The 25,671-nt window shown below is 42.9% G+C and overlaps 1 protein-coding gene across 2 annotated transcripts; it reads right to left on the bottom strand.

Annotated features, from left to right (window-relative positions):
- Positions 1 to 903: 903 nt before the first annotated feature.
- Positions 904 to 25,637, bottom strand: LOC135097070 (fibrocystin-like). Of its 2 annotated transcripts, XR_010265355.1 has the most exons (6): positions 25,173 to 25,637; positions 24,500 to 24,738; positions 23,805 to 23,934; positions 20,048 to 20,110; positions 16,511 to 16,647; positions 904 to 1,535 (listed from the first exon to the last, which is right to left on the bottom strand). XR_010265355.1 is itself a non-coding variant. In XM_063998837.1 (4 exons), exons 1-4 carry the CDS (start codon positions 25,203 to 25,205, stop codon positions 20,060 to 20,062), a joined length of 453 nt encoding a protein of 150 aa, XP_063854907.1. In that variant the 5' UTR covers positions 25,206 to 25,637; the 3' UTR covers positions 19,904 to 20,059. The 2 variants fall into 2 exon arrangements, 1 of the variants encoding a protein (XP_063854907.1); XM_063998837.1 differs by lacking the exons at positions 904 to 1,535; positions 16,511 to 16,647 and having other exon boundaries at positions 19,904 to 20,110.
- Positions 25,638 to 25,671: the final 34 nt, after the last annotated feature.

The raw sequence follows: 25,671 nt of genomic DNA, 5'->3' as shown, positions 1-25,671 counted from the left end.
TCTCATACCACCTCTCTCCTCCTCCTCATACAACTTTCTTTTCCTATTTAAAGTTTGATTCTCTGATTTTCATTTAACTTCTGCTAAAAATTGAAGGTTACGAACACACACACACACACACACACACACACACACACACACACACACACACACACACACACAGAGAGAGTTAGAGAGTTAGAGAGAGAGAGAGAGAGAGAGAGAGAGAGAGAGAGAGAGAGAGAGAGAGAGAGAGAGAGAGAGAGAGAGAGAGAGAGAGAGAGAGCACCAAAAGTAAGCGAATATAGGTTGGTTACTTGCATAGGCGACTGTTAATTGCATCACCATCATATGAACACCCACGCCCTCTCACGCCTCCACTACCTGTCTGACGTCAAGCATACCTTCCCCGCCTCTCTGCCCTCTCTCCCCCCCCCTCACACCCACAGCCAAGCAGCGTGGTGCAGGACTAAGCTCTGCTTTTAGCCTTGATCCAAATTGGCTCAGTTCTTGGTGCATTCCAATTCCTGATTATCCATGTCGAGATGAAGATCGTTTTGATCTCTCTCTCTCTCTCTCTCTCTCTCTCTCTCTCTCTCTCTCTCTCTCTCTCTCTCTCTCTCTCTCTCTCTCGTATGATTTTACCAGGTTTTTCTTCTTTTTTCTTTGTGCACACACACACACACACACACACACACACACACACACACACACACACACACACACACACACACACACACACACAAACGGATAAAAACCACAAAACGAAGTGAATCACACGTTCCCAAGTGATTCACAGCAGCAGCAGCAGTGGTAACATCAGCAGTACCAGCAACAGCAGCAGCAGTAAGCAGCAGGCGCCAGTCAGCCCAGCATGGGAGTACTCGTTAGTTTGACACGCTATGTTCAAATGAATAAAGAGGCTTTCACGTGAAGTAATAAATATAATTTCCTGGAATTATAAAGAATTATGCACACACAACTCACAACATGTACTAGAGAAACGCTTTGCTTTACATGTTCCAACTCAAAGTAAGAGAAGCCAACACACCGTGACTCAGCTCAGAGAGTAACCCGGACATGCACACGTCCAAACACGACCATGAACACACGCGGCAGAGAACAACATGGCAACACAGGCCGAGAGTGCCAGTGAGATAATGGCAGGAAGGAGCCGCTGGCCAGGCAGCAACCCACTCCACCAACACACTCAGGAGAACGGTACACTGTATGCAACTGTTCCCACGAACCCTCTAATCTCTATGCACGTAAAGTGAGAGCTGCTTATTTTTTGTCCAGAATATTGTCGATCTCAATTCCTCAAGAGACCAAACACACACACACACACACACACACACACACACACACACACACACACACACACACACACACACACACACACACACACACGCTAGGTACTCACATGTAGAAGGGCCTGCGGGAGCCGTCTCTGTACCACACCACCAGGACAGGAGCGTCCCTGGGCCTGCTGTTGGCGGCCATGCACGGCAGGTGAGCGGGTGTACCGTCCACGGCGTCCACTGTCGACATGGGCCCTGCAGGACAAACAGCGACATCTCAGTTAAAAAAAATAACAGCCGCAATGTGACAGAAAATATAAAACGCTCACAATACATACAATTTCTTTCCCTACAGCACAAAAGTAAATACGTCCAAACACTTCAAATATTAACAAGGCTGTCAAAAAATTATTATTATATTTGATTGCATATTGATCGTTCTAAAAATTAATCGCGCTGTTGTTCTGATGCCAAATCACACTTACACAGTGAACGATTTTTTTTTATGTAAGAGGGACTAGCCAATGGAAATAAAAATATAAAAAAATAAAAAAGGTCCACTTGAATGACAGTTCCGAAGGTCAAATGGGATAATCAAATATTGAAGGATAAGTGTCTGACAGCTTCCCTCTTGAAAAAGTTCAAATCACAGGAAAGTGGAAATACAGAAGCAGGCTGGGAGTTCCAGAGTCTTCCAGAGAAAGGAGACGACGGAATGGACAACATCACTGCGAAGAATCTTAATGGTAGCATGAAATAGTCGGTGGGTGGAGGAGAGGGAGAAACACGCCGTGAATCATCCAAGGTGGGGTTTTTAGTGAAGGTTTGAGCAAAGAGTTCATCTTCTTCCGCCTTATTTATTATTATTCTTCCCTAATATTTTACGTAATATTTTCTAATTTAGTGGGTAATACGTTACCATATGCGTGAGTTACTACATTGCCATTATTTTTGTAGCCTTTACAGCCACGATAGCAAGGTGACGACTGAGTTATTGGGATGAGAGAGAGAGAGAGAGAGAGAGAGAGAGAGAGAGAGAGAGAGAGAGAGAGAGAGAGAGAGAGAGAGAGAGATTAAGACAAAGGCAACGAAATAAAGTCACAAATTACAAATAATCACGTTCCTGATGAGAGTTAATCATCATAACACCACTTGTGCAACACACACACACACGAAAAAAATAAAATAAAATAAATAAATAAAAATAAATAAATAAATAAATCCTCTTGTAATTTTCTATTTCCTTGCTCCCTCTGCCTTTCCCCTTTTCTCCGTTCTTTCCTCCTTCCAACTTTTCTTCCTTTCCTCCTCTTCCCTGCCGCTACCTCATACTGACACACTGTCTTCCCTTCTCTCCCTCCCTCCCTGGCCTGACTCTCCCACTTGATGCAGAGCAACTGGCGTTGTTAAGCACTCAGCTGGCCCGACTTCCTGTTCCTGCCTCTCAAAACACACACACACACACACACACACACACACACACACACACACACACACACAGTTACATGACATTGTACTACTTATAACTTATAATTATTATTCCTGTAACTTCAGTAGTCTCCTTGTTGACACAGGGATGCCAGAGAACATAAGAACATAAGAACATAAGAAATAGGGGAAGCTGCAAGAAGCGACCAGTCTTACACGTGGCAGTCCCTGTATGAAATATACCTACCTATTTCCACCTATCATCCCCATCCATAAACGCGTTTAATCTTTTCTTAAAACTTCCTAATGTCTGAGCACTAACAACATGATTACTGAGTACTGAGTACTTACAGCAAATACACTTGGCCTCCAGGCATAGTACACTTCATGATCTTTATTTTGTCTGAACTCTTCTTCACTACATTCTTTCCCGCGCTGACTACGGAAAGAATAAAACACTGTTACCAGACGCGGCACAGAGGGAGACTGGGGAAATTCATGTATGATTCAGACTGTGTGCATTACTAAGCCCACCGCCCACGTCTTCAGCATTTGTGAGTGTAATGTAGTGACACGCACGCATCGTCACCTTATGTGTCTTCACCACGGGACAAAAGGTTCTCCCAGTAATTACGAGGTCAGTCTCTCGTGCTCTCCATCAGCGTGATGCAATTACCCTCAAAGATGTATTGCTCTCATACAGTTTCTTTTCCTTAATGTCATTCACCCGCCTTGTTCTTGCTTCTCTCTCTCTCTCTCTCTCTCTCTCTCTCTCTCTCTCTCTCTCTCTCTCTCTCTCTCTCTCTCTCTCTCTCTCTCTCATCCTCCCCCTGTCTCACATATTTCTTCAGTGCAAAAGATTCGTTTACCTTTTTTTATTTCACAAACTTTTATTTCCTTTCCTTCCGCTGCAGTATCTTTCTCTCTTTTTTTTTTTTTACAGTTTATTTATACAAAGTTATTAAATATAGTTGAAAGACGTTACTCTCTCTCTCTCTCTCTCTCTCTCTCTCTCTCTCTCTCTCTCTCTCTCTCTCTCTCTCTCTCTCTCTCTCTCTCTCTCTCTCTCTCTCTCTCTCTCACCTCCAGAAGATACGGTGATATTTTGTCTTTGTTTGTCTCTCTCTTTCTTTGTACTACTGTAGTCTTCCGTTTGAATTAAACCATTTTGCCTTCTCTGTCTGACTGTCTGTATCTATGTCATCTTTCTTACTTTGCCCAGTTTTTACTATTTGTTTTCTTCAATTATTTTTTTTCTTTTCTTTGTACTCCTCCTCCTGCTGCTCCTCCTCCTGCATTTATCTCTCTTCTTAGGTGACGTAATTTCACAATGCCCTAAAAAAACTTTCCTTTCCAGCTGTCTGAATCTAATTTTCTCTTCCCCTTTTGTCCTCCTCCTCCCTTGTTTATGAGTCTTTCGCTTCTACGTTGATTCTTTTCTACCTCTCCTAAGACCAATTTCGTTTTTTTATTTAATTTTATACCGGATATTCTCTTCTATTTTTCTTTTATACATAGAATTATATTTTTCGTTTGTCTTAGCTTCTATTCAGCATGTCTTTTGTTTTTGCCCATTGTGTCTATTTATTCCCTCTTCCTTTTATTTTCATTCTTTCCTTGCATCCCTTCACTTCCTAACCTTCAGAATTTTCCAGCAGGTATTTACTTATCTATTTATATTTCTATATTTTATTTATTTATTTATTTATTTATTTACTTTTTATTTTATTTATTTTATTTATTTATTTATTTATTTATTTATTATTATTATCATTATTATTCTTTTTTCTTTTTCAGCGCATGCTTGCTCACACCAGCTGCAGTCATCAAGTGTCCTGTCCGCTGAGATCCTTCAACGCTTACCATCAGCACAATATCTATTTTTTTTCTTATTGTTTCATCAGTTCTGTAATTCCAGTGCACTGTTCACACCTTACTTTGGGAGCTGAGCATCGCTAGTGTTGCTTACATTTTATGACACCACTTTATCTGAAAATTTTCCATCTTTTTTTCTTTTTCGCATTAAAGTTCACAAGTAAGGACGACCATATTCTGAAAGACTTTCGCAATTCACCTTCACTACTTTCAAAAGGCTCTAGTTAAAGCTAAACGGGATTTTTATCGTTGTAGTGAGAGATCACAAGATTTTTGCGTTACTAAGAGGAGAAACACTCTAGGGAACCACGCTAATCATCACTGTGGCCTTGGAAAACAGTCACTGTGAGAGAGCAAAGCGTTTTAGAATATGGGCTTATGTGCATCGCTGAGAACGCCTAGAGTGAACACGGTCAAGAGTAGCGCAGGGCAGCATCAGCCAAGCTTCAACACCAACGGGTAGAGGAGATGCGAAAGTGGCTGCCGAGTGACGTGGGTGCCTGTGGGTGGGACGAGAAGCGACGGAAGAGCGGAAAAAAAATGTATATGGTATTCGGTGCAAAAATTTTCTTCAGTATTGGTAGCGGGAGTAATGCATGGCTGTACTTGGGCATTCTCTCTCTCTCTCTCTCTCTCTCTCTCTCTCTCTCTCTCTCTCTCTCTCTCTCTCTCTCTCTCTCTCTCTCTCTCTCTCTCTCTGTGTGTGTGTGTGTGTCATAATGAAAAACACTCTCGTATACCTCACCAACACCCGGGTAAGCAGAGTGACACCACTAATTTACTCGACACTATCATTAGTTTGGACCGTAAGCGAAATCAAGTAGCATTGTTGTGTTTGATTAGGAGAGAGAGAGAGAGAGAGAGAGAGAGAGAGAGAGAGAGAGAGAGAGAGAGAGAGAGAGAGAGAGAGAGAGAGAGAGAGAGAGAGAGACTGCGTACTTTGTAAATTTAACACAAAAAAGATCCTTATTTATGAGGATTCATTAATGAGGGTTAAGGGAAATGGCTTCTGGTCACACCAACTGCTACCGCCTTTAAACTGTGTGTGTGTGTGTGTGTGTGTGTGTGTGTGTGTGTGTGTGTGTGTGTGTGTTGGTATAACGACCCTCATATCTCTTCTCAACTATTCTCATTTTCTCCTTCCTCTTCCTCTACCTCCCTAATACTTCCTCTCCCTCCCCTCATCCTTTTCACAGCTGACCTCTTACCCTCCCTCTCTCTCTCTCTCTCTCTCTCTCTCTCTCTCTCTCTCTCTCTCTCTCTCTCTCTCTCTCTCTCTCTCTCTCTCTCTCTCTCCATCCCCCTTTCCCTGTTCTCTCACCATCCTAACAGGCCGCCCCTTCCCTCCCTTCCCTTCGCTCAGTCCACAGCACCAGGCCGCCCCACAACTCCCGCGAGAGAGGCCACGAGTCTTGATCTGATGGCCGTGGGTTTGAGCCTCAGCCGTGAGCTACTCGATGCAGAAAGCGAATCTCTCCGGTACCTGTGGCAAGGGTGTGTGACCTCACGGGAACAGGCCGCGTGGAAAGTCATGTCCGCTTTTCCCCTTTCACTCTCCGCTACAGTAAATTCTCGCCTTCTTTCCTTTACCAGTCAGGAAAAAAAAAAAAAAACAATCTGGCCTTATCCAACAGCACAGACACCGTCATTACCTGCGGCAAAACGTATTTTCCAATTTCATGTTCATGATATTCTTTTTTTTTTTTCCAATAATGAAATATATTAACGCGAAAGTAAAAATCATGTTAACTGTGATGCGTGAAACGTGTTTTTCTGCGTCACTTCTCACTGCAGAGAGAAACATTGTGTTGCCATTGAATTAATAACTACTGGCGAAGTCATGACGAAATAATTCACTAGTTCAGGGCAAATTATACTTTCAGTGATACAATTAAATCAATTTCGCAGTGAGTGGAGTTGAAAAGTTGCCACACACGGCGGCGGGAAAAGACACAGGCTGTGCTCAAGGCTGACTCATTGCTGCCAGTCGCCCACATGAAGGTGAAGCAACAAACACACACGCGCACATGGCGAGTCACGAACACTGCGAGAAAAAAAAACCTTGTCACCAACTTCTCAACACTGACCTGCCTCCCTTGCACCAGTAAAGTGCCTAATTACCACCCTGCCTGTATTATTTCGTGGACGCCTTCCAACCGTCGCCTCGCCAGTGCCACACCGCCGCCACCCCAGGGAAATAGACGTTTTCCTGGGACCATTACGTCACGTCCCGCTGCCATTATGTCTTGTTCGCCCCGTACATGTTGCGCAGGAGATAATGACACGACCCACCTTTATTCCACCTACCTCTTCTCCTCTAGTATCGTCTCTTCCAGCTTCTCCTTCTGCTTCTAATCCAATTCTTATTTCTCGTTTACGGCTATTTTCTTTTGTTTTCTGCTTCTAAGTGTCTTCTTTTGTTGCCGTGCTCTTCCTGTTCCTTGTTTATTTACATTTTTTTTTTTTTCTCTTCCGTTCTCATCATCACAACTCTGCTTCTTTGTGTGTTCCAGCATCCATTTGAGCAATCTCTCTCTCTCTCTCTCTCTCTCTCTCTCTCTCTCTCTCTCTCTCTCTCTCTCTCTCTCTCTCTCTCTCTCTCTCTCTCTCTCTCTCTCTCTTCATCGCAATGTTACTTCGCTTTTCGTCCTATTCCATTTTTTCTTGTTACATCTGATATCCATTCTCGCCTCATCTCGGGTACTCCTCCTCCTTCCTCCTCCTCCTTCTCCTCCTCCATGGCTCTCCGTCCAGCGACCTCCCACCATTCTCCTCCTTTCGCCTTTACCACTTTCCTAAGTCTTATTGGACACAATCCTGCACTTACCGCAAAAAAAGACTACCCGAGAAGCGTAATCTTTCACCCCTAAAGGAAAAGGGGAGAGGAAAATAAAAGTAAAATTACGGTGGACGAACGAATCTGGTAGTCCTTGACCCTTTTCGGTTTCTGAGAACATTTTACTAGAAACCTGAAGGCTGTGGCTCAGAGCTTGGAAATGAGCAAATGATATACGGTTCTGGAAGTTGTCAAGGTCAGCAGAGGCAAAGTAGCAAGTCTGAGCATAAGTTCTTTGGAAGCTAGAGAGAAAACATATAAAAAAAATCATATTCATAGCACAGGAAGTTGTTTTGGTGTTTATTTGCGTCAGACCTGCACACAAGGTAAGCCGTCTGCGCCAAGCAAAGGCAGACTCAGCTCTGCTCCGCGTGTCTGAACCATTCTCCTTGCCTGGACCTGAGCCGCAGCGCCGCCTGGCCTCGCTGGGAACAAGATCACGTTTCTCTCACTAATTCATCGTGAGAACGTGTGTGAAAACTGAGTCAGTGTGTTCATTTCTGGTGCCCAGCCTCCCTTGGCATTACCAACCACCACCACCACCACCACCACCACCACCACCACCGCCGCCGCCACCACTACAGCCACGATGTCAAATTCATTCCAACATTTCCTGCACCACGCACTAGCAGCACAATACATTTCCCTGCACACCACGAGCAAATAATACGGGGGACAAACTCCCACGCTGAGCACCGAAGGGAATAAATAAACAAATAGATGAACACATAAATAAATAAATAAGCATAAGTGTGTTTGCAGCACGAGCAAGGCTGTATTATTTTGCAGACTATTTGTTCAAGTCTTTCAGTGTTCTCCAAAGATTATTGTCTGATTAAGAAACCTGCACATGGAGCAAGACAGAAACAAAAAAAAGCCTCGGAAACACAAGTTGAGATATGTGACGCAGGGAGGCTGCAGATTTCTCCTCTTACCTTTTTCCTTCTTTAATCCTATCCATTGTTTTCCAGCTTACTGCAGGACTAAGAAGACAGTAATATCTCTCTCCACTCCCTCACCGTCGCTCCTCAGCTGCATCGACATTCGGCACACAAATAAAGAAAATTAAATTGCCAACACGTTAAATGACTCTTTTGTTGCAATATTTACACAAGAAGACAACTCGGCACAACTTCCGCCTGCCCTGGCTTAAAACGAAGCAAATTTCACAGATACTTGCGTATTCATGGAAAGTGAAATTTTGCATATGATCAGCAAACTTTAGCAAGTCGCTCGAAAAAGATGAGATTTTACTTACAATTCAGAAAAAAAAGGAAAGATTGAACTTGGAAGCATGTCTCTAAATTTAACCATTGAAATCAATGTACTTCTTACTACAGACAAACTAACTGAAGCACCTGAACACCACAACTCGGCAAACGCACATGAAGAAAGGCATCCTCTCAGCTAGTCAGTCCCGCGTCTGTCGTGTGCTAATTCTCGGCATGGAATCAAAAATAGCCTCGTCAGAATTATGGCCGGTAAACTCCATTACTTCCTCACCGCTGCGCCGCCAAGCACGGAGGGCCCCGAGCGAGGCGACATCCCTCCGGATCGTCCCCTCACCTGAGCTATCCTTAGCAGGACCAGCCACCAGCCAGGCGCTATCTTCCAACAGACTCTTACCAGGGTGGAAGACGAAGATGTGCGTTTCAGTACCAAGACTTCCATTTAGATTCCCCTTTTTTTGTCTCTTCTTCTACCCGCGCCTCAAGCACCCCGCGAAACCTTCCTAACTCCCACCATAACGCGAGATAAGACCCTCCTGGTGACCCGAGGCTTGGCGGGCTGTGTTGGGGTGCGGGGCGTCTGGCGGGGAAGGAACCTGTCATCTGTCCGCCTTTCGACCACCACAGGGCTGCATCAGTGAAACCAAACCTTGTGAGGACAATTGCAGCCAAGTGTCTCCAGTCTCGTCGCCTGTGATCGGAAGGCGAGTCGGTGAAGGCGTGTCAAAGCCGGGCAGCGACTCAGGAGCGGCGAGGAGCCGAGTGGTGGTGGTGGTGGTGGTGGTGGTGGTCGGAGGAAGAGACGGAGAAGGAGGAGAGGTAAAAAAAAAAAAAAAAGGCGAAAGAGAAAAGAGGAAGAGGAGGAGGAGGAGGCATCGAGTGTTCTTGGCCTGTTGAAAGCCATCTCACAACCTCTTTTTCTGTTGTCGTTGTCATCTTTTTCCGCCATCATCACCGCCGCTCCTTTTTTCACCTCTTTCAATACGAAAAGGGAAAAACACACACACAGATAGATAGATAGATAGATCTTAGAGAGAGAGAGAGAGAGAGAGAGAGAGAGAGAGAGAGAGAGAGAGAGAGAGAGAGAGAGAGAGAGAGAGAGAGAGAGAGACTCCAGGCCATTACGGTGTTGATCCCTTGCAGGTAAAGACAACTCACACAGCGAAGCCTTCAGCCACACACTAACGTCTTCACTTGCCTGCTGTTTTCATTCTTTCCATAATTATCAAGTTCACTTTTTTTTTTTTTATTATTTCTGTTATATTCAATCTTTTCTGAAAACTGAACAGCCTTGCCTTTTTTTTTTTAGATTTTTTAAATTTTGCTAGCACGATCAAGTCACCAGACACGCATTTTTCCCCTTCTCGATATAATATATATATATATATATATATATATATATATATATATATATATATATATATATATATATATATATATATATATATATATATATATATATATATATATATATATATATATTTTTTTTTTTTTTTTTTTTTTTTTTTTTTTTTTCGCGGCGACACCATCACTCCTTTCCCAGTCGTAGAGAGAATCGCCCTTGACTGCTTGCTTTCCTGCCCCTTGATGGTGCTAAGTGCGGGAGGGGGAGAGACAGGAGCGGGATAATGGATCTAGTGGACGTCACTAATCTTTCTAATAAGCCTCTTTACCTTTTATCTTACGCGGTGAAAGAGAGAGAGAGAGAGAGAGAGAGAGAGAGAGAGTGCCAATATGTGTTGGCATAGAGGCATGCAGAGGCGCCATTAGGTCAAGTGACGGCCGGAGTGAGTGCTCGTTAGGCCTTTGTGGAGCTGCTTGCCTCGCCTTGCCTCGCCTTTCACCCTTTACGACCTTATACCTGGCGCCTTGTCATCGCCACACACACACACACACGTTCTCCACACCACCTCCTTTTCTTCGTTATTCTGATATTCCTCCTCATTCTTGTCAACATTCTCTTCCTTGCGCTCATTATCTTTCTTTCCTTCCTTCCTTCCACATTTTCTCTGTGGGGCGGGGATCGGTACAGAAACTTCCAGACAGGTGCCGTGAGTTTATTTGCGGGCGCTGTTCACAGGCGCAGTTAGATTCCTCAGACACTGTCACAGCAAATATACAACAACAGAGGCCTGCCAACAACCAATTAAGTGAATACGAAATCCTACACGAAATTAGCGGACACATCACAAGTTATAATATAAACATAGTCTGGAAATGTTATACTAATCCAACTCCATAGAAAATCATGTTTCTATCAAATATCACCAACAAGGTACATTCACAATAAGTACTTAACAAGATCACCCAAATACTTTTAACTGTAATCACATACACTTCACATGTTCATCAAAGTTAATACTGAATAAATATATCAATCACAATACATCATAATCCCATCATAATACAAAGTGCTTACCCAAACTCCAGGTGGTACTTAAATCACAATAAAGGAAAACCATTGCAGGCGTGTATGTGTGGTGTTTTTGGTAGGCGTCCAGTCAGCCGAATGACCGAGACCGTGGCAGTACCCAACGAGGTGTAAACCGCATTACTGGAACCTACCTCGAACTTCTAATGGTGTATCTATGTACTCCTACAATACTCCCCCCTCAAGAACGGAGTTCACCTAGTAATATAAATAATGAGGGTGTTGATTGAAATACACTGTCCTCCCTGAACGAGTTGTACGAGGGAAGTTAGGTATGGTATGGCGAGGAAGATCAGACTGGAAATGAGCAGAAGGGGAAGGTGTAGAAGCAGAGATATCAGGCAAAGGAGATGAATTAGAGTCTAAGGTAGATGTCGTCAGGTCATCTCTATCATTAGATGGTGCTTGTCTGGTGATTGGTATATAAGCTGGCTTCAAACGGTCAATAGATCCAGACGTGTCACCCTGAGGAAGTCTGAGGATGAAATATTTCGGGTCACGTTGTATTACTTCATAAGGTCCCGAATAAGGAGCTTCTAAACTTTTGCGAACTCTGTCAATCCGCACCCAGACCTTCAATCCGCACCCAGACCTTTGAACATGAAAACAGAACGTTAGGAACATATGGTTTAGATGAGGAGTGACATTCACCTAATGAAAAGTTATAAAAATCAATGGCCTGCATTTCTTTAATCAAGCGGTGTATAGTATCTTTGTTTGTTGATATTGGCGAGTCTTTAGTGATAATTGCAGAAGGACACAACATATGAGTTCCTGTGACAGCAGTGAATGGCGAGTAACTGGTCATATTAGGTGTCAAGCGATATCCAAGTAAGACTATGGGCAAAGCATAAAACCAGTTCTCTTGTCTAGCACGTATCGCTGATTTTAGAGAGCGGTGATGGCGTTCAATGATACCGTTCGCTTGAGGATGATAAGCAGTTATTCGCATGTGATGGAAGCCAATAATTGAGGAAAGCTCGGAAAACAACTCATTTTCAAATTGAGCACCTCTGTCTGTCACTACCTGTAGCGGTACTCCAAAACGAGAAATCCAACCAGCCACGAATGCAATAGCGACGGAGCTCGCGGTGGTGTCTATTACAGGTATAGCTTCCGTCCATCTTGTCGCTCTGTCAATGCAAGTGAGAAGGTAACTGTATGGGAGAGGGTATGGGTAGTTAGGAAGAGTAGCAGGAGGCAATGGTCCAACAATATCTATATGAACAGTCTGGAAACGATCAGTAGGAGTAGAAATAGGAGAAACTGGTGATATTGTGTGTCTGTGTGTTTTAGCTTGTTGACATTTAAGACAATTCGTTACAAACTCCTTTATATCTATGTCCATACAAGGCCAGAAATAACGTTGTTTAATTATTTTAGCAGTGGTTTTAATACCAGGATGAGGTAGATCGTGTAATGAATGAATGACATTTATCCTAAGAGAAGAAGGAACAAACGGTCTTGGTGCGTTGGTAGATGTGTCGCACCACAGAGCAAGATTAGAGGGCAAGGTATAATTGGATAATCTCTCCTTGTACAAACCGACCTCGGTGTCACCTTCCTGGGAACGAGCTATGCCACATAAGTCGAAAGAATCAACTGAAATTGCACATGATGGTCTTGATAAACAATCGGCAACAACATTGTTGTCCCCACGGATGTACACTACTGATGATACATATTCAGAGATTAAAGAAAGTTGCCGTTGTTGCCTATCAGACTTTGCAACTGACTTAGAATGAAAGGCAGAAACTAAAGGTTTATGGTCAAGGAACAAGGTGACCGAGTGGTCATCAATGAGTGTTTTAAAGTGAATGACAGCCAAATAAGAAGCTAAGAGTTCTCTGACATAGGTGGAATAGGTTTTCTGAGTGTCAGAGAGCTTTTTGGAATAAAATCCTAGAGGCGTAGGCGTGTCATCTATAATCTGGTATAGAGCTGCGCCAACTGCGAAGCTCGAGCTGTCAGTCACAAGCTGGTAATCAGTTGCCTTCTGAGAGGGATAGGCGAGGGTAGGACAAGTGACTAGGGCTTGCTTCAAATTGTTGAAGCAGTCCCTTGCAACATCTGTCCATGAGAGAGATTTAGAAGATGGATTATGCCGTAAGAGTTCTGTCAATGAATAAGCAAACATCGGCAAAATTAGGGATCATTGGTCTAAAGAAATTTAGCATCCCCATAAAACGGCGCAATGCAGTTGAAGTTTGAGGTAAAGGAAACTCTGAAATTGCAGTGATGCGGTTTTGAGGTGGTCTAATTCCATGAGCACTGACCTCATAGCCAAGGAAGGTGAGCGAGGACTTGAAAAATTCACATTTATCTATAGATAGTCTTAAGTTGTGTTTTGCTAAAGTAGAAAGAACAGTCTTAACATCAGCAATGTGTTCTTCAAGAGTTGTACTAGCTACTAAGATGTCATCCAAGTAGGTGAAAGTGTTCTTAACATTAACCAATATGGTGTCAATGAAGCGCTGAAAAGTGGAACCTGCGTTTTTAAGACCAAAGGGCATATACAAAAATTCAAACAGACCAAACGGTGTGCATACTGCAGTCTTAGGTACATCATCTTTGGCCACAGGGATCTGTAAGTATGCACGCTGTAAATCAATCTTTGAAAATATGGTCTTACCCTTAAGTGACATGGTGAGACAGCGCAAAGGTGGTATGGCATATTTATCATTCACAGTTACGTTATTGAGTCCGCGATAGTCACCACAAGGTCTCCAAGCACCGGGCTCCTTCTTAGACACGAGGTGCAGAGAAGACGCCCAAGGAGCGTTAGAGCGCCGAATGATTCCGGCATTAAGCAAAAACTGAAATTCATCTTTAGCCGCTTTGAGCTTCTCACCTGTCAAAGGTCTTGCTTTGAAATGTATAGGAGGTGAGTCACCTGTATCAATACGATGGTGTATAGTTTCCACAGGAGGTGTGGTAGCTGACAACTGCAAAGGTGAAGTGAGAACCGGAAACTGAGAAAGTAGTTCAACAGCTTTTGAGTCTACCCCATTATAATTAACCAAATATGAAGAAATAGGAGAATAAGAAACTTCAAGAGGAATCTTACATTGGGTAGAGGAGTCTATTAGCGACTGGTCTTTACAGTCTACCATTAGTGAGTTAGCTGCAAGAAAATCGGTTCCCAAAATTGGATGTATAACGTCTGCAATGACGAAAGACCAAGGGAAAGAACGCCTAATACATCGTATCCCAAGGTCTACATCGACTTCACCATAACAACGTATGGGTTTACCTGAAGCATTAGTAAGAGTAACAGCAGTTGGCCTGAGGAATGGATTCATTAGGTAGCAGCGAAAGTGATGAACCAGTATCTATCAAAAATTGGTAATTCTTGCAACCGATTGTGGCACTTACTCTAAGTGGCAGTCCGACGGTCGCAACTGATATTTCTACGGACTGCCCTACTAGTTTCCCGCCTGGTGGAATACGCGAGCGGGGGAAGAAGAACGAGAATTAGGGCGAGAATCTGGCAAAATATTAGAAGCCGTAGAAGAAAGTATACACCATCGTTTACGTGATTTTGCCCTGTTACCATAATACAGATGGTACCTGCACACCTGAGGACGCTGACCTTCATGAAAGGCGCACACTCCAATGGGAACACAAGTTCTAGAAAATACATTATCCTGACAAGCTGAAGTGAAATTTGGGCCTCTATTACCATTATCTCTGTTCTGGCTCGCAGGCCTGGACCCTTGTCTACCTTCCACCATGGAAACATTAGCGCTGTTGTTTACACTCGCATTACTTGAGCCATAGGCCAACAATGTCTCAGCTACACGAGCCAGTTCCTCTAGTGTAGAGCTCTCCTCATATGTCACTAGGAAAGGTCTGATGCTACTAGGTAATGCTTTCAAAAACTTTAACTTTATAAAGGAATCATCCACCCCTAGTTGAGCAGCTATTTTACGCAACTCTCTCAAATACGTGGAAGGTCTGTCACACATTATGTTTTGATTAACAAGAGAGTCAAGAAGTTCAGGCTTTGACCTGGTGAAAAGAGATATCAAAGATTGCTTTAATTCACCATAGTCTGAAGAATTGATGACTTTATCACTCAATTGATTGATTACTCTAAGTGGCAAATTTGATAATATATGGTGAAATTTGGTACTTGAAACAATGATCTTGGCAAGAACAAACTGTGATTCAATTATTGTAAACCAGCATGTTACTGAAGTCTCATCAAAGGGTGGTGGTTTGACGGCAACACCTGCGGTCACGGAAGGAACACTATCCTGCGACGCACTAGATGTAAGTAGCGAACCCTCGTCCTGGTTCGGCATAGTTCCAAGGGCATAGATTCCAAACAGGACAAAAGTAAAATAATAGAGTACCTGGAGGACCAGCATATAGTCACTGTGTAGTTATAGTCTGCCACCAATCACCACAGACCGTAGGCCATCCCTGCCTCCACGATGATCACGTTACGTCTGGTCACTCCGGGGTCACCACATGTGGAGCGGGGATCGGTACGGAAACCTTCCAGACAGGTGCCCTGAGTTTATTTGCGGGCGCTGTTCACAGGCGCAGTTAGATTCCTCAGACACGGTCACAGCAAATATACAACAACAGAGAGGCCCAAACTCCAGGTTGTGCTTAAATCACAATAAAGGAAAACCATTGCAGGCGTGTATGTGTGGTGTTTTTGGTAGGCGTCCAGTCAGCCGAATGCCGAGACCGTGGCAGTACCCAACGAGGTGTAAACCGCATTACTGGAACCTACCTCGAACTTCTAATGGTTTATCTATGTACTCCTACATGTGTGTGTGTGTTTGTGTGTGTGTGTGTGGCAAGGAGGGGGTGGAAATAACTATACATGACAGAAAGGTTTAAATGTGTGTGTGGAGGAAAGTGTGCATTAAAAAAATAAATAGGAATACAGAATGAGTGAAGAAGAGGATAATGAAGGATAAGGTAGAGGAGAAAGAATACAGCAAAGATGAAGAAAAAGATATTGAAAGATGAGATATGATAAGAAGGAAAAAGAATACACTGCAGGAGGAGAAAAAGGATGTAAATGAAGGATATAACAGAAAAGTATAATGAAAGATAGAATAGAAGCAAAAAGAACACAGGAGGCATGAAGAAAAGAATATTACTGAAGGATGCGAGAGGAAAAAACACACTCACCAAGGCCAACAAAAAGGAGGGAGAGAGAGAGAGAGAGAGAGAGAGAGAGAGAGAGAGAGAGAGAGAGAGAGAGAGAGAGAGAGAGAGAGAGAGAGAGAGAGAGAGGAATAAAATAAAATAAAATAAAATAAATAAAAAAATGAAAAGGCTCACTGAGGTGCCAGTCTCTACATGACAGAGCCAAAATAATTACTCTAAAGTTAAGAAGTGTCTTGTATAAGGAAGTACAGACACAGACAGGAGCTCCAGACTTTACCAGACTGACACCAATACTCACGTGGCAAAGAGGACTCCATGTACCAGCCGGCAGGGACAACAGCAACCTTGGCTATGAGTTGCTGTCTCACGTCTGATGCCTCAAATATGACGTTCTCAAAGGTGAGCATTGACACGGCCTCATCTGGTACATACAGCCTGACAAAGGGTCTGTTGTCAGTATTTGTATTGGGAAGATATGGGTGGTGTTTATTTATTTGTGTATGTCTCTCTGACGTTTTTATTTTATTTTATTTCTTTTTTATGCAGGAGGGACACCGGCCAAGGGTAACAACCCCCCTCGCCCCCTCCACCCCCCTCAAAAAAACACTTCATGCTGGTCCCTGAATAGGGTCCAAAGCGGTAGTCAAAACCTGAAGGATAAGTGTCTTGAAACCTCCCTCTTGAAGGGATTCAAGTCACAGGAAGTGGAAATACAGAAGCAGGCAGGGAGTTCCTGAGTTTACTAGAGGAAGGGATGAATAATTGAGAATATTGGTTAACTCTTGCATTAGAGAGGTGGGCAGAATAGGAGTGAGAGAAAGAAGAAAGTCTTGTGCAATGAGGCCGTGGGAGAAGGGGAGGCATACAGTTAGCAAGATCAGAAGAACAGTTAGCATGAAAATAGCAGAAGATAGCAAGAGATGTAATATGAGAAAGAGGCTGAAGACAGTCAGTTAGAGGAGAGGAGTTGATGAGACGAGAAGCTTTTCATTCCACACTGTCTAGAAGAGCAGTATGAGTGGAATCCCCTAGACATATGAAGCCTACATGGACAGATAAGGTCCCTGTACAGAGTTAGCAGCTGAGGGGGGGGGAGGAGAAAGACTGGAGGACACATTCCAGAACATCTAACTTCATAGAAGCTGTTTTAGCTAGAGATGAGATGTGAAGTTTCCAGTTTATATTATAAGAAAAGGGCAGACTGAGGATGTTCAGTGTAGAAGAAGGGGACAGTGAGGAAGAGGGGATAGTTATCTGAAAGGATGTGTTGGGTTGATAGATGGAAGAATTGAGTTTTTGAGGCACTGAATAATACCAAGTTTGCTCTGCCCCAATCAGAAATTTTAGAGAAATCAGAACTCAGGTGTTCTGTGGCTATCCTGTGTGAACTCTTTACTTCCTGAAGGGTTGAACGTCTAGGAAAATAATTTGAAAAGTGCAGGGTGGTATCATCAGTGTAGGAGTGGATGGGACAAGAAGTTTGGTTCAGAAGGTCATTGATGAATAATAAGAAGAGAGAGAGGGTGACAGGACAGGACCCTGAGGAACACCACTGTTAATAGATTTAAGAGAAGAACAATGACTGTCTACCACAGCAGCAATAGAACGGTCAGAAAGGAAACTTGAGATTAAGTTACAGAGAGAAGGATAGAAGCTGTTGGAGGGTAGTCTGGAAATCAAAGCGTTGTGCCAGACTCTATCAAAAGCTTGTGATATGTCTAAAGCAACAGCAAAAGTCTCACCAAGATCTTTAAAAAAAGGATGACCAAGTCGCAGTAAGGAAAACCAAAAGATCACCAGTAGAGCGGCTTTGATGGAACCCTGTACTGGTGATCAGATAAAGGTTGTTAAGTGATAGATGTTTAAAGAATCATCCTGTTGAGAATAGATTCAAAAACTTTAGATATGTAGGAAATTAAAGCAATAGGACGGTAGTTTGAGGGATTAGAACAGTCACTATTTTTAGGAACAGGCTGCATGTAGGCAAACTTCCAGCAAGAAGAAAAGGCAGATGTTGACAGACAGAACTGAAAGAGTTTGACTAGGCAAGGTGCAAGCATGGAGGCACAATTTCGGAGAACAATAGGAGGGACCCCATCAGGTCCATAAGCCTTCCGAGGGTTTAGGCCAGCAAGGGCATGGAAAACATAATTGCAAAGAATTTTAATAGGTAGCATGAAGTAGTCAGAGGATGGAGGAGAGGGAGGAACAAGCCCTGAATTGTCCAAGGTAGTGTTTTTAGCTAAGGTTTGAGCTAAGAGTTCAGCTTTAGAGATAGATGTGATAGCAATGGTGCCATCTGGTTGAAATAAAGGAGGGAAAGAAGAAGAAGCAAAGTTATTGGAGATGTTTTTGGCTAGATGCCAGAAGTCATGAGGGGAGTTAAATATTGAAAGATTTGGACACTTTCTATTAATGAATGAGTTTTTGGCTAGTTGTAGAACAGACTTACCATGGTTCCAGGCAAAAAATATAAAGCCTATGAGATTTTGATGATGGAAGGCTCAAGAACCTTTTGTGGGCCACCTCTCTATCATATATAGCATGAGAACAGGTTGTGTTAAACCAAGGTTTGGAAGGTTTAGTTCAAGAAAAGAGTGAGGAATATACGCCTCCATGCCAGACACTACCACCTCTGTTATGCAATCAGCACACAGAGATGAGTCTCTGACACAGAAGCAGTAGTCATTCCAAGAAAAATCAGCAAAATACCTTCTCTGGTTCCCCCAACTAGCAGGGGTAAAATGCCAGAGGCACTTCTGCTTATGGAATGCTGAGGAGAGATTGGAGCGATGGGACAAGCTACAAATATGAGATTGTGATGGGAGGAGCCCAACAGAGAAGAGGGTGACAGCATAAGCAGAAGGATTAGAGGTTATGAAAAGGTCAAGAATGTTGGGTGCATCTCCAAGACAGTTACGATTATGAGTAGAGTGTTGCACCAATTGCTCTAGGTTGTGGAGGATGGCAAAGTTAAAGGCTAGTTCACCAGGAAGGGAGAGGAAAGCCAAAGTTGGTGGTGAACATTGAAGTCTCCGAGAATGGAGATCTCTGCAAAAGGGAAGAGACTCAAAATGTGCTCCACTTTGGAAGTAGTCAAAGAATTTCTTATAGTCAGAGGAGTGAGGTGAGAGGTATACAGCACAGATAAATTTAGTTTGAGAGTGACTCTTGTCATAGGCAGATGGTGGAAAACTTGGAAAATTCAATAGTGTGGGCACAAGAGCAGGTTAAGTTGTTGCACACATAAATGCAACATCCAGCTTTGGAGTGAAAATGAGGATAGAGAAAGTATGAGAGAATAGAAATGGGGTTAATGTCAGTTGCCTCAGACACCTGTGTTTCAGTGAGGAAAAGAAAATGAGGTTTAGTAGAGGAGAGATGGTGTTTTACAGATTGAAAATTAGATCTAAGACTGCGAATGATGCAGAAGTTAATGAAGAAAAAATTGAGGGGGATGTCAAGACACTTAGGGTCAATACCAGAAGAGCAGTTCGACCTGAGGACGTTTGTGGTCCCCTCCCCAGATGGGGACTTCAAGGCTGGTGTAGGAGTTGTCATGATAATTTTGAATTTTGAGTGAAGGGTGTATGTGTAATTAGGTGCTTGTAGTTTTGTGTGAAGGAAGAGAGTTGTCTTTAAAGGGCAGGCTGTGACTTCCACCTTGTATAGGAAGACACAAAGAGAACTGTTCAGTGAGATCATAGCTGGATTTAATGATAAGTTCACAGCACTCCCTGATCCAGTGCTTTAGACTTCACTGGGAGTAATCATTTCAGCAGATGTCTACTACCTCCTCCTTGTAATATTCTCTTCTGTTTCTCACTTGGCATACCTCTGAATAACCTCAGTGTCCCTCAGCAGTCTTTGCCAGCAGTTCACCCACAAATGTCTGGCCCTGAGGAGGAGAGAGAAGAGGCTCAGGAAAGAAAATACAGTACAGATGCAATTTCTCTCAACTCCTGCCCTTTCTTATGGAAGGATAACAGATGAGGTATAATTTTACTTCCTTCATCTATCTATTTATCTATATACCAGGCCACCAATCCCAGACAAAAGCACCACTCACTCACATACACATCACTCACACTCTTAGGCCCATCAGTCTCTGGTGGGAAGGAACAGTCTTGTGGACCACCCTACAACACCCTAGCAACCATACTTATAAAACTCTGCTATGGTTACATCCTAGCTAGTAAGGGAACTTGAATTATGGGACTTGAGTGCTAAGTGACTGTCCTAGCAGGGGACTCTGTTGAGTTACTTTCTTAAGGTGCTAACACCACTACCGGCTGACATAAGCAGACATGTAGTGCTTTTTGATGAATCTTGCATGAAACGGCTGATAACGAGTAAAAATGATATGTATAATAAAACAAATATATTCATTTAATGGTTCTCAACAATAATCTGACTAGTTTAAGCTTAATTATTGAAGGTATTTATTTACCACTGTTGTCATTTTGTCAAAACAACAATCAGGTGGTGCCAACTTTGACTGCACACCAAGGTGGTGCATGCATCACTGTGTTACTGATGACCCTGCTGGTGGTCTGCTGTGAGGGCCCCAAGTCATCCACACTGATGTGTTGCATCTTGCCTGTTGTGAAGTACCACAGAGTGATGGACACTTGCATCTCAGGGGAGAGAGCCTTATTTCTTGAAATTGGTCTCTTCAGTATTTCCCACACAAAATCAATCACAATGATCCCAGTACAGACCAGCCGATATGTCTTCAGCTCAGTCATCCAACTCATTCAGGACTTCCTTCTTGTCATGAAAAGTCTGTTGCTGCTGCTGGCAGTGTCAGTGGAGTTAATCTAGCACAGCCTTGCTTGCTGATAGGATGCAATCTTAAAGGCAGGTTCACACTGGCTGTGATGCTACACTAGCTATACGATGCGTATGATGCAAAGCTGTGTAGCTTCCAGTCATTACTGCTTGTTGCTCCCCTAGGAAGAAAAGGTGCAAACTGTTTGCTATGGAACAACTTATAGAAGAACTACAGAAATACCCGTGGTTGTATGTTGGTCTTGCTGGATTTATTTCATGCACTCAATTTCTTTTTCTTTGCCACAGCTAGAAGCAGTAGTTCCTCCTCAAGAGACCACAGAGCAATGTCTCCCATGATGCTGCAGATGCACTGAGCTACTGAGTGATGTGACAATTGATGCAAGCACTGTCTGACAGCACAGCATCATTTACGGTGGCAAGCATCGCATCGCCAGCGTCAGGCTATAGGATTGCACAGCCAGTGTAGCATTGCAGCCTAGGTGAACCCATCTTTTATGATGCATCTTGAGGACTTCAGACGGTATCTTTCAGAATTTAAGTGGCAAGTTCCACCATATTGAGGATGTAAAACGATGATTTAATGTTTAAGCAGTAATTTAGTGATAATGCATATGGTCCCAGGAGGTTTGGCTTAACAAAATGTAAACTTACAAGACTGTGGTCTGCTTTTGGTAAGGTTTTTTGAAACTGTTAACCGACAAACATGATTTATTTTTACTTACGGTAGCTATGATGCCTATTTAAGTGTGTACAAATTGTAGGATGATAGATAAAAAAATAAGAGGAAGAAAAGTTAATATATAAATTTCTATATCTATACAATTTTTAACTCATAACTCCTTAAAACTAAATCAACTCATTATTATCTAAAAATTATCAGTGACAAAAGTAATTACTGCTAAATCAATTTTATGCACATTCTACACAAAGATGTTTTTATAGTAGGGAAAAGATATATATTAGTGTGTGACTTTCAACGTAACTTAGAAAATGTGTACTTATGCATATGAAAAATATATCTTAATGAAATAAATAAAAATCTTTACATAAAATCTGTGAGCAATGCAGACATACACAACGAAAAAAGTAAATAGCACATAAAACTAATGATGAAGTATCACTTTAAAGAAGAAAGGCTTACATTTGAGAAGTGTGATTTATTGCATCATCAATCAACCCCTGCAACACACTCCATATCTGTGTGAATTGGGGTGTTCCTCTGCTTCCCCCTGCAGGGTGTGTCCATGGCTGCATCTCTGGCCTTCAGGTACTCCTCCAGTGTAGTGACAAACTCAGTACCAAGATAGTCTGAGTGTGTGTCCATGGCTGCATCTCTGGCCTTCAGGTACTCCTCCAGTGTAATGATAAACTCAGCTCCAAGAGTGTCTGTGAAGCCACTTGACAAGCAGCCTACATTGTAATTGCAGACGCCCGTCACAATTGGGAAGTTCACTGTCCTGTCTGAAGTATTCCAATACTTGGAACAATTCTCCACACTCATGAATGCAGGTGTTCATTGCAGGTCATGCCTTTGAGGCATCTCATCATCTTTTCATCTGACGTCAGATGATGCATCAAATGATACATCACAATTCATCACATCACCACTGTCAGGTTTGAAAACAGCTGATCTACTTTTTTCTATTACAATTTTTTTTTTTACTCACAGCAAGGCCTGTAATGCACTAAGCATACTGAAGGTATGTGGTGGTGGTAGCTGGCCAAGTCACAGAAGTATGTATTTCCTGGGTCATGGCATTCTGTCATAGTCTTCACAGAAGATAATAACACAATTTCTCTCATAAATTTTATGAGTTGTGTGGGTGGTCTGACACCAGCGTGGCAGTACACACATGCCCTGTCCTCACCTTAGGCCAACTGAGTACTGACTCATTATCAAGTAACTACTGCCCCACTCCCTCCCCTCCCACCACTTAAGGATAACATGCCACACATCTGAAGAAAGTCTTAAAAAATCATGCACACACAAAAAAAAAACAGATACAGTACATGAAAAATAGCAAAACATAAGGAGTACCACAAGGTGTAATCTAAAGCCTGATTGTAAACAAGTCACACCCCAGACACACAGCTCAAACTTTGGCAGATTGTTGCCAAAGTGCTGGATGATTTTTCAGCGTGCACAGCCCAATTTTGTTTTTTTGCATACATTTTCATTCAAAAATGTGGATTACAGTCCCTTAATTAACTTGGTAATTTCTGTCCATCTCCTCACCTTGAAAGCCTCACCATCAAACATTAAGCCAGAATTTTTGTAAACAAACTGAATGAATGTATCATGATAACATAAATAATACTGCTTTATTACTCCATACATATATGCAAAAAATAAACTTGATTTGATAATTCCTGTCTACCCTACATTTAAAGTCTTGTCATCCAGGTACTGGGCCAGAGTCCTTGTCAATAAACTGAACACCTCTTGATAACAGAATGAATATTGTTATATTACTCTATCCAAAAAAATTTACCTTGATTTCTGTCCATTTCCTCACCTTCAATGCCTTGCCATCAAACTACAACCCAGAATCTTTGTCAACAAACTGAACACCTCATGATAACAATAATAGAAATGATAGTTTTATTACTTAAAAAAAAAATCAAATAAATAAATAAAAAAAAATCCTGTCTGTCTCCTCACCTTGAAAGACTTGTCATCCAGCACCAAGCCAGAGTCCTTGTCAACAAACTGAACACATCATGTTAACAAAGATTATACTGTTTTGTTACTCTTTATATGCAACATTTAAGGCAATCATGCCTGTCTGTCTCCTCACCTTGAAGGCCTGGCCATCCAGCACCAAGCCAGAATCCTCGTCAACAAATTGAACAGTGATGGCGATGGGCTGTCTGGCCTGCACTATGCTGGGCTGCTGCAGGACCATTGCTGCACTCATCTGTGTTGAGCTGAGGGAAGGCAAAAAGAAGAAATCACTTATGCACTGAGGGGAGACCAAAAGATGACCAGCTATTAGATCACTTATGTGACTCCAATAGCAAATAGTAAATACTGAGATCCTTTTCTCTCCTTTTTGGCATGTCAGACTTGAGGTTTTCAGTCTAGGCCTAATCCCTAGAGACTTCCATTAATGTACCCTGATTAAGTTAAATTTAAGAGATAGGAAGGAATTGGTTCTTAAATAGAGTGGTGGATGAATAGAATGGACTCAGTAATGAGGCTGTTAATTCTGATTCTTTTGTGAGCTTTAAAATAAGATTACACAGGTTTAAGAATGAGGATGATAGGTGGAAATAGGTAGGCATGTTTTGTACAGGGACTGCCATGTATAGGCCTGATGGCTTCTTACAGCTTCACTTATTTTCTTATTCTTCTGTTCTTACACCAGACACTTATCCTTTGGATGGTCCTTTTGACCTCTCTTTAGGGGCTGGCACTCTCATTGGGCTTTTTTTTGCACTTTTTGTTGCCCTTGACCAGTCCCCCTCTTACATAAAAAAGACTTGTACCTACCTGAAGGTCTCCACCAGGGTGGCAGTGAGGACTGGAGCATAGCTGGGGAAGGTGATGGTGAAAGAGAGGTTGTACCCTTCCCCGGGCTTGCTGACAGACAGGTCGGTAAAGGTGGCAGTGCTGTTCCTGTAGGGAACTGTGGTGGTGCCAATGAGGATGGCACCTGGCGGAGCTCCTGACAAACTAGCCGTGACCTGCCAGGGATCACTCTTGTGGCCCAGGTCACTGATGGGTGCACCCTGAGGAGAGGATGAGAGAGAGAGAGAGAGAGAGAGAGAGAGAGAGAGAGAGAGAGAGAGAGAGAGAGAGAGAGAGAGAGAGAGAGAGAGAGAGAGAGAGAATAATTATTGGTGGATCTTTGAGTCCTTTCATGAGAAACAAAAAGGCCTGAAGGTTTATTACACACACACACACACACACACACACACACACACACACACACACACACACACACACACACACACACACACACACACACACATACAAAGACACACACAAGGACTGAATGAATACAGAGATGGGATAAGGAGTGTAGCCCAGCCCCTGTATACCACAAGTAGACAAACAAAGGTGATGGTGGCAAGAAATGTACATAAACTGATGGATGAATAAAGATGGAGACAGAACCAGAGATGTGTAGCTCAGGTCCTGTATACTACAACTACAGACACACCTCTTTACCCAGTACAGTGACAGACGGCTGCATTTCAAACACTGTGTACTGCACCACACTGCTGGGCACACCACTCAGCACCAATATACTGGATGGCTCGACATACTCTGTCACTGCCAGGCTCTCCTTGATCTTCTCTGCCACCTCCTTCTCCTGCTGCTTGTAGAACGGTTCGACATCTGGAATGACAACAGTGCCTTCCTCCTCTGTGGCTTTTGGAGGGGCTTCCTTGGGTGGTGGCTCGATGGGGTCACTCACCTGAGGAAGAGAGGTGGGGACTGGAGGAACACACTACCTCTGTTAATGATTCAGCTGTTGACAAAGTGCAGGAGGACATGATTCAAGGCAGTAAAGGGGCAGAGAACAGTGCCATTTTACCAAGAGGAGTTACAGGAGGGAGAGGTGATTCAAGTTAGAAAAGGGACAAAGAACAGTGTCTGCCTTAAGAGAAGGCACTGGAGGAAGAGATAACATAAGATCACAAAGGAACAGAGAGCAG

The sequence above is a fragment of the Scylla paramamosain genome, unplaced genomic scaffold (genome assembly GCF_035594125.1).
Source record: "Scylla paramamosain isolate STU-SP2022 unplaced genomic scaffold, ASM3559412v1 Contig11, whole genome shotgun sequence".
NCBI classification, from domain to species: Eukaryota; Metazoa; Arthropoda; class Malacostraca; order Decapoda; family Portunidae; genus Scylla; species Scylla paramamosain.
This window is presented reverse-complemented; position numbering and strand designations above follow the sequence as displayed.

Bases quoted from the DNA above. Each gene is read 5' to 3' on its own strand.
- LOC135097070 (XM_063998837.1), bottom strand. From the start codon at position 25,205: ATGCAGCCGTCTGTCACTGTACTGGGTAAAGAG. The intron at 24,739-25,172 runs GTGTGTCTGTAG...TCCTCTCCTCAG, and splicing joins TCACTGTACTGGGTAAAGAG to GGTGCACCCATCAGTGACCT. The intron at 20,111-23,804 runs GTGAGGAGACAG...TCTCCTCCTCAG, and splicing joins TGGATGGCCAGGCCTTCAAG to GGCCAGACATTTGTGGGTGA.